This window comes from Etheostoma spectabile, chromosome 7, assembly GCF_008692095.1.
Source record: "Etheostoma spectabile isolate EspeVRDwgs_2016 chromosome 7, UIUC_Espe_1.0, whole genome shotgun sequence".
NCBI classification, from domain to species: domain Eukaryota; kingdom Metazoa; phylum Chordata; class Actinopteri; order Perciformes; family Percidae; genus Etheostoma; species Etheostoma spectabile.
In genome coordinates, this window is record NC_045739.1 from 11,792,815 (window position 1) to 11,801,702 (window position 8,888).

The 8,888-nt window shown below is 39.9% G+C and overlaps 2 protein-coding genes across 4 annotated transcripts in view; both read right to left on the minus strand.

Annotated features, from left to right (window-relative positions):
- Positions 1 to 4,028: 4,028 nt before the first annotated feature.
- Positions 4,029 to 6,928, minus strand: hspa1b (heat shock protein family A (Hsp70) member 1B). The gene is made up of 2 exons (XM_032521420.1): positions 6,724 to 6,928; positions 4,029 to 6,103 (listed from the first exon to the last, which is right to left on the minus strand). Exon 2 carries the CDS (start codon positions 6,079 to 6,081, stop codon positions 4,162 to 4,164), a length of 1,920 nt encoding a protein of 639 aa, XP_032377311.1. The 5' UTR covers positions 6,082 to 6,103; positions 6,724 to 6,928; the 3' UTR covers positions 4,029 to 4,161.
- Positions 6,929 to 7,178: 250 nt separating this feature from the next.
- ahcyl1 (adenosylhomocysteinase-like 1) overlaps positions 7,179 to 8,888 on the minus strand; it is a 15,885-nt gene continuing 14,175 nt past the window's right edge. For 2 of the 3 annotated variants that reach the window (XM_032521421.1, XM_032521423.1), the window contains exons 16-17: positions 8,561 to 8,681; positions 7,179 to 8,426 (exon numbers count right to left, since the gene is read on the minus strand). In XM_032521421.1, coding sequence (XP_032377312.1) covers positions 8,420 to 8,426; positions 8,561 to 8,681 — 128 coding nt within the window. In that variant the 3' untranslated portion in view covers positions 7,179 to 8,419. Of the gene's footprint in view, positions 8,427 to 8,556; positions 8,682 to 8,888 lie in introns of those variants that run through there. The other variant, XM_032521422.1, reaches the window with a different exon arrangement.

Below are 8,888 nucleotides of genomic sequence, written 5' to 3' on the forward strand. Positions count from 1 at the left end.
GAACAGTCCTTCACTGGAGAAATAACATTGTTCTCTACGAGCAACCGGTGGAGAGACGGCAGTGAGACGAGTGCGTAGGGACCGTCTACAAATTAAAACACCGACAAGAGATAGATAGATAGATAGATGTTTATTGATCCCAAGAAAAATGGGAAATGTTGGTGTTGCAGCAGCAAAATCAGTCACAAAGCACAGAATATAAATATAAATGAAATACTAGGAAAAATATACATACATACAATATACATGAAATAATAATGTGAATAAAGTAAAAAAGAACAAATATTTGAATATGTACAGGATGGGGAAACAATAATGTGCAACTGCTTAAATAATATGTTAAAATGTTAAAATGTATGCTACATGTAAATGTAAATAAACCAAATTGTGCAGGTTGCATTAGTGCAGTAGTGTGGTGCCCAAAAGTCTTATCTAGCACCCAGTGATGACATGTTAAAAAGTGTTATTGCTTGTGGTATGAATGATTTTCTGTAGATACAACAAAAATATTCATTAATTTAATGATTAAATAAGGTAGTGTCTCCAAACTTACCTTAATTATTACTTGTCTAATGGTAGTTATACTACAGCACTTACCTTTAAAAAAAAAAAAAGTATATTTAGGATTTTGGTGAATTTAATGTGTCATAAACAAAGATTCCTGTCTCCAAAAGTGATACACACATAGAAGGCACCCTGCTGGTTGTAGCCTACTACAGCACTTATTTTTCAAAAATAACCATAATCATAATTTTGGCGAATTTCTATCGCCTAAACCATTTACTATGTGTCATGTAAGCGACGAATCAGGTTTCTAAAATGGCTACACACATAGAAGGCCCCCTGCTAGTTGTACTACAGCACTTATTTTTTTAAAATAACCATAATTTGGGGAAATTTCTTTTGCCAAAACCATCTAATATGTGTTGTATAAATGACGATTCAGGTCTCCAAAAGGGCTACACACTTAGAAGGCACCGTGCTGGTTGTATTACAGCACTTATTTTTCAAAAATAAGCATATTTCCAATGTTGGTGAATTTTGTTTGCCAAAACCATTTAAGAGGTGTGAAACACTACCTTATTTTAATCAATTTTTGTTGTATCTCTTTTCGGTGTTTTAGTTTGTGGATGGTCCCTAAGCACTTGTCTCACTCATAGACATACTGTATTGATATTGAATATTAACGGTCTACGATACAGACCAATGCTATTTCTCCAGTGAAGGACTGTTCGTTTGGATGAAAATGAGTTTGTAGCTCGTTGTTAATCTTACTATGGTAGGAAAGATGCGTCGTTTGTGATTTAACAACATTTCACTATAGAGTAATTGATCGAATGTGTGTGTCATTCTAACTTCACCGAAGTAATGTTTTCGTCGAATATATTGCGCAATTGTACTACACTAAACAAGTTGCAAATTTTTTTCAAATAATGCAACACCAAAATACTATTTCTGACAACTTTTCTCTTCTCCACATAAGGAGGAAGCCTGACAATGATCCAGTCACGCATTTAATTATACGCTGTTCTTCCAGTTCTCCCTGCTCAGCTCGCGCGTCAGATGTGGGGTTGTTTTCCAGCTGGGGATCTGTTGCTTTTTTCACAAGTAGCGTATCTTCGCTTAGCTACAGCCCGTTGGATGGTGCGTTCAACAACAGGCTTGGCAGTTTAACCCTTTGGCTGCGGGCGTAGGTTGGCGCATGTGTGTTGTGTGTGTGGTGTGTGTGTGTGTGTGTGTGTGTTGTGTGTGTGTGTGTGTGTGTGTGTGTGGTTGTGTGGGTGGTGTGTGTGTGTGTGTGTGTGTGTGTGTGTGTGTGTGTGTGTGTGTGTGTGTGTGTGTGTTTTCACTACTGCATGTGAAAATGAAAGGGGCATATTGTACATTTATTTAGACAAAATGCCCAAGAACCACTACAGTTAACATTTGCTGTGATTTACTGTCATTTCCAGTAAATATACACAATTATCATGTTATAAAACAACTACAAAGTGTGATTAAACTGTTAGCTTTCAGGCCTCAGTGTGTCTTTAAACACACTGAGGCCTGGAAGCTAACAGTTTATGCTTATGCTGACACAAACTTAGACTGCCACCTAGTGGATCCTTCAGTGAACAGTGAGCCTGAAAGAACCATGTAGATATAAAGAAATATGATTTGGTAAATTAACAGCTGTGGAGGGAGTGGTCAGTTGCTTACTTATTCTAGGTAAAAGTAGCAATACCATTGTAAAAATACAATTGAACGCACTGCGTTCAAAAGATTACTCAAAGGGCAACTCAACAGTCTGTTTCTAGGTGTTGGGGAGTAGCCGAGGCCTAGATTACGTTAGGCTACTTGCTTAATGCATGGCCTATGTGGAAAAAAAGTTTAATGAAGCCTTTTGTTGCTGCATGAAGCCTGATTTTTTGGGATGGAAGAAGACTACCAGGTTAGAAATTTAAAAACAATTGTTAGTGTGGAGTTAAAAGTGATCTTACGAGTACCTGGTTCCAATATTTAACTCTTGTGTTTTTCTTTGGGTCACCGGGACCCGTTCAGTTTATTTTACTTTTTGTATTGGCCTGGTGTTGAGCTTCGGGTCCCTGGTGACCCTCACGTGATGTGATGTAATTTCACGTGAACTGGCGTGGGCCTCGCCCTTCGGGGTCCCAGAGACCCTTCCTGCAGTTGAACATGTTCCCACTACCATCATCCCGTCCTTCAGGTCCCCTAGACCCTCCTGCATTCAATCGCATTTTTCTGCTTCCGTCAATTTAAAAAAAAAAAAACTTTATAAAAGAGCCTTTCTTTGATGTCATTTTTCAGTTTTTCAAGAATCAGTTAAGGAATCGGTTAGTAATTGGAACCGTTTTAAAAGTACAGGTTTTGCATTGGAAGTTTAAAAATCCAAACGGTGCACAAACCTGCTTATGAGATCTGTTTCCTGATCCTAATCTCTGTTTGAGGTTGGCAGCTCAAGGCCACATTGGCAGCTGGCATCAAACGGCCTTAGAAATGACCACACCTGAAACTGTCAACAGTCAAATTGCATTGTGGGTTTTGAAGGACGTAGAATGCATGCGATAATATTTCTCTGGATATAGGCTACTATAAAGTGCAATGTTAAATCAGTGGAGTACTTTGTTAAAGAATGTAAATAGTTTCGGAAAGTTTTACTTCCAAGGCCTACCTATCATAAGTAAAATAATGCATTGTGCAAACTGGACCCCGTCATTGTCAATTTTTATACAGGCAATTATTGTTTTTTTTTACTACTGATGATGTAAAAAAAAACGTAAGCTTCTGCAAACCATGCAGATGTTTTCACGTATGCTGCCTTCTTATGACTGCATGGGTCCTTACAAACTGCTCTTGATTGACATGTCCCCCACCCCTCCTTTGGTTTTGTGGGACCTGGTGAGACCGGAAAATTCAGCCTGTTATCAGTCTTGTATAGCTTGGTGGCATCACATAGTTCCCAGCATAGCTCCACCCAATTTACACCTGACAAGAGGTCTAATCAACCAGATTATTGAAAATACCCGTGTAGGCGTGCAGAGCAAAGTATCTACAGCTGTCAAATACATGTAGTGGAGTAAAAAGTAAAATGTTTACTTCTGTAATGAAGTATAAATGAGCATGTAAGTGAAGATCACAGATAACGGAATGGGTAGAAATATGGGGGCACTCAGATAGCTCAGTTGGTAGAGCGGGCACCCATAACCAGTTTAAAGGGTTACTCCTCAACGCAGCGGGCCTGGGTTTGACTCCAACCTGTGGCCCTTTGCTGCATCTCATTCCCCCCTCTCTCCCCCCTTTCATTTCTTCAGCTGTCCTGTCAATAAAAGGCAGACCAAAAAATAAAAAGTACCAATCAAGCATCTTTAGCAAAAACATTCACTTACTGTTTTTTTCTGCCCAGGAGTATCAAGTATCAAAGCATGTAAATTATTCCTGGAGGCTGATAAATTAAATAAATTTAAAAAATCACAGACGCTGAAGCTCACTTTTTAAATCATGTGAAATTTGTGTGTTACAAGAACAAATGGAACTTATATATTTGTTTTTATTATTGAACCAAATCAAGAAAATTAATGGTGAAATTATATAATTTTTGGTATCAAACAACAGAGCTACAGCCAAAGTTTTTCTGTAAATAAAATGCTGACATCCATGATTTTAGTCCACTTCCTCAATAGTGGGGCCCTTGGAGCGGCCTTCTGCCTGGCTGCCGCAGCTTCCTGGCGGTGCTGCTCCCTGGTACAACTTGGTCACAACCGGCTTGCACACCTTCTCTAGTTGGTTCTGCTGATGCTCATACTCGTCTTTCTCTGCCATCTGGTTGTTCTCCAGCCAGGAGATCACCTGGTTGCACTTGTCAATAACCATCTTTTTATCCTCCTCGCTAATCTTTTCTTTCATGTTCTCGTCCTCGACACTGCTCTTCATTTGGTAGGCGTATGACTCTAGTGAGTTCTTTGCAGCAATCCTCTCCCTTTGCATGTCGTCGTCAGCCTTGTACTTTTCAGAGTCCTGTACCATCCGCTCTATCTCCTCTTTGCTGAGGCGGCCCTTGTCATTGGTGATGGTGATTTTGTTTTCTTTGCCGGTGCTTTTGTCAACGGCGGACACGTTCAGAATCCCGTTGGCATCTATGTCGAAAGTGACCTCCACCTGTGGCACACCTCGGGGAGCGGGAGGGATTCCAGTGAGCTCAAACTTGCCCAAGAGGTTGTTGTCCTTGGTCATGGCTCTCTCACCCTCATACACCTGAATCAGCACGCCTGGCTGATTGTCCGAATATGTGGAGAAGATTTGGGTCTGCTTGGAGGGGATGGTTGTGTTTCGTTTGATTAGAGGCGTCATGACTCCACCTGCAGTCTCAATGCCCAGAGACAGGGGAGCCACGTCCAGCAGCAACAGATCTTGCACATTCTCTGAAGTGTCACCCATAAGGATAGCAGCCTGGACTGCTGCACCATACGCCACAGCTTCATCTGGGTTGATACTCTTGTTCAGTTCTCTGCCATTAAAAAAGTCCTGCAAGAGCTTCTGGATTTTTGGAATTCTTGTGGAGCCACCGACCAGGACAATTTCATGAATCTTGGACTTATCCAGCTTGGCATCTTGTAGAGCCTTCTCAACTGGCTCCAGTGTTCCCCTGAAGAGCTCTGAATTGAGCTCCTCAAAGCGGGCCCTTGTGATGGAGGTGTAGAAGTCAATGCCCTCAAACAGGGAGTCAATCTCAATGCTGGCCTGGGTGCTGGAGGACAGGGTCCTCTTTGCTCTCTCACAAGCTGTACGCAGTCTCCTCACTGCTCTCTTATTTTGGCTGATGTCCTTCTTGTGTTTTCTTTTAAATTCCTCTACAAAGTGGTTGACCATACGGTTGTCAAAGTCCTCACCGCCAAGGTGTGTGTCTCCTGCGGTGGCTTTCACTTCAAAGATGCCATCCTCAATGGTCAAGATGGACACGTCAAATGTGCCTCCCCCGAGATCAAAGATAAGCACATTGCGTTCTCCTCTTTTACCTTTATCCAGGCCGTAGGCAATGGCTGCTGCTGTGGGCTCGTTGATGATCCTGAGAACATTCAGTCCAGAGATCACCCCGGCATCCTTCGTGGCTTGCCTCTGGGAGTCGTTGAAATAAGCTGGAACTGTGATGACTGCATTTGACACCCTTTGTCCCAGATAGGCCTCAGCGATCTCCTTCATTTTGACTAGGACCATGGAGGAGATTTCCTCTGGGTAGAAGGCCTTGGTTTCCCCTTTATACTCCACCTGGACTTTGGGCTTGCCGTTATCGCTGATCACCTTGAAAGGCCAGAGTTTCATGTCGGACTGGACAACAGCATCATTAAACTTTCTCCCAATGAGGCGTTTGGCATCAAACACTGTGTTGGTGGGGTTCATAGCGACCTGGTTCTTGGCAGCATCCCCAATGAGCCTTTCTGTGTCGGTAAAGGCCACATAGCTGGGAGTGGTCCTGTTTCCCTGGTCGTTGGCAATGATCTCCACTTTGCCATGCTGGAAAACCCCGACACAAGAATAGGTGGTGCCCAGATCAATGCCAATAGATACTCCCTTAGCTGAGGACATCTTGCTTGTTGTCTTACAGTTCCTAGAACAATGTGGGAACAGCACATTTTAATTTTCTAATGCTACACATGAAAACATTGATCACTGCAATTGAATATCATTCAAAATTACTAGATTGAATCAGTAATACTCAAAATAAAATGTATGTAGTGCCACAATTTTTGTTCATCAGACACACTGTATGTTAGAGGTGCAGTTAAAACAGACTCAAAAAAACTTCTTAGTTGTGTGCATGGCAGCTTCATGACATGTTTAATGTAGTTGCTCTATTACTAAAACATATATACATATATACACATTAACCCTTATTGACTGTATGTAATTAAAACAGATTACCCATATCCATTTGATTCATGCATTACCTAAATATTGTTTCTATATTGAAAATGTCTCAATTTAAAAACCTTTTCTATAATGTGATACTCAAATTCAACTATTTCTCTATTGCACTATGAACTCATCATTAACAAGAACATAATATAAAGCAGAATTGATACATTAGTACAGGTCAACCAATAAGTTGATTAAACTTATACCTGAGGATGAAAACCTACTCCATGACAGATGTAAAATAAAATAAGGGCACTGATGTTTCTATTTAAATTAATTAGCCACAATGAGATAATAAATTATAGTACTTACTTTCAGCAAAGAGCTCTCTATTGCTTAACTATGGGAAGGATCTCAGCAGTCTCCTCAAGTAGTTTCCTTTGTGGCAGCTTTTGCCTCTATGTTGTTCTTCTTAAATGAATGCCTGGACTGACTCAGGCCCATTGCTTTTATAGTTACAACCAGGTTTCCAGAAGGCTCCCAACCATCTGCCCCCCTTCTCCTCCACGCTCAGTGACTCATGTGTTAATATTAGCAACTAATGCAGCTGGCCTGGTGCGAGAGAGCGGGTGAATATTCTAGAGTGTGACAGCAGTTTGACACTCGGCCAGCAGGGGTGACGGCGAGGGAACACAATGTAGAGAATGTAGCAGCTTTAATTCCCCTAAATAATGAAAAAACAGGTACTGTAACTACCCAACCACTGACCTTACAGGCCTCTCTGTTCCAGTTTTCTTGGTTTAAACAAATTTTTACTTTTCACGTTGAACTTTTCTTTGTTAAAAGAACTTGCTTTATTGCTGATTTAATGCATTATTTTACATACATAGAATACACTTGGGCATTTAGATCACATTAAATTTTACTTTAGGTGACCCTGTTGGATCAAATTAAGACAGTGACAATCTTATAGCAAACATAAAAGTTGAATATGTTTTTCTCAACACACATTACACAATTAGTACCAGAAGCTGTGGAAGGAGGACATTAAATGTACCACTAAGAGATGGTTTTACAAAATAAAAGGAATGCTTATTTGATTCAGTGCTAATATTTACGTGTTGTGAATGATTTAAAAAGGCACATTCATATCATGGCCTTAAAGGTATTATCCAGTCAAAACACTTTGTAACCCACGCTGCTCATCAATGAGAAATTGAGTGAGCAAATGGAAACTTGGTATTCAAAAAAAGGAAAGTTAGAGTAATTTTAAAATGTTTAACTCTTCAAGCCTTCAGTACTTCCTTTTTAGGAATGCATACACCCTGTTATGTTTAACATAACATTTTAATCTGTTGTTAGCACATAAAACATCTATTTGATTGAATAAAAAGGAGAACCTGTGGGTGTTTTGAGATCATTTTAGGGTGAGTGTTTAATACTAACACTAAGTCAGGAATTTAGAATGAACTCAGCCTTTCACAGGCTATTATAAATTGTTATAAACAAGTGCTATATTTCATCACTATACTTTGATGTAATCAAAAGGGTGACTGGCTGATAACCTTTAGGGCATGTATGCAGATACCATTCAATGAGATTTTTTTTAAAGCATGTATAACAAACATTTCTAAAATAGTGTATTTTATTACAGTTTGTTTTGGCTCAGCCCAAAGCCTGTCTTGTGAAATGTACTAATAAAAGCTTAAAGTCATCAACACACAAAAAATACGTGCTTTCTGTTCCATTCTTACAGCCATCATTTGGCACAGTGCGTAAATAGGGTGAATAAACAAATCAACAACTTTGTGATCTAGCAAAAGAAGCGTTAGCAGCTAAATAAGTACATACACATGGAAGCATGCTAGCAGGCCTTTTCTTTTTAACATACATTATGTTTCCAACATGTCTTATTTTTCATATTTAACACTATGTCTGAAGGGTTAATAACTTACATTCAGCATCATTAAAATAATTCCTCCATTTTGTAGCAATTTAGAAAAGAAAATAGATATCTCTGTTTATCCCAGGACAACTGTGTGTAATGGATCACAGCAACAGTCACTCATTAATACCTGTGAACAGAACACAGTGTTACTGTACACATGTGAACACATATGTAGTATAGGATATGAGTATAGGATATAAGTATAGAAAAAGCTAGTCAATCAAAGATTGTGAAAGATGTGCTGTATATGGTGAAACCTACCTGTAATAATTAGGTTTGAAGGGGCCATTCTTGTTAAGACCCATGTACTTGGCCTGCTCGTCAGAGAGCTCCGTCAGGTGGGCATCAAAGTTTGGTAGGTGCAAACTGGCCACATATTCATCTGGAGGAAAGAGAAGGATTGGAATCTACACTGTCTGGAAAGATATTTGTTCTTATGTGCAATCACAATTGTCTTGGGCGGTGCTAAACACCGGAAAAAAGCAGCGGTGCTGCTGCAAAATAGGTTCAGAAGGAAAGGTTCTTTGTGGAACATGTGTAAGTTTAAAAAGTTGTTTTAGTCATGCAACAGAAAATTCAGATTGGACAG

Excerpts from the sequence above, each read along its gene's own strand:
- hspa1b (XM_032521420.1), bottom strand. The coding sequence starts at position 6,081 with ATGTCCTCAGCTAAGGGAGTATCTATTGGCATTGATCTGGGCACCACC.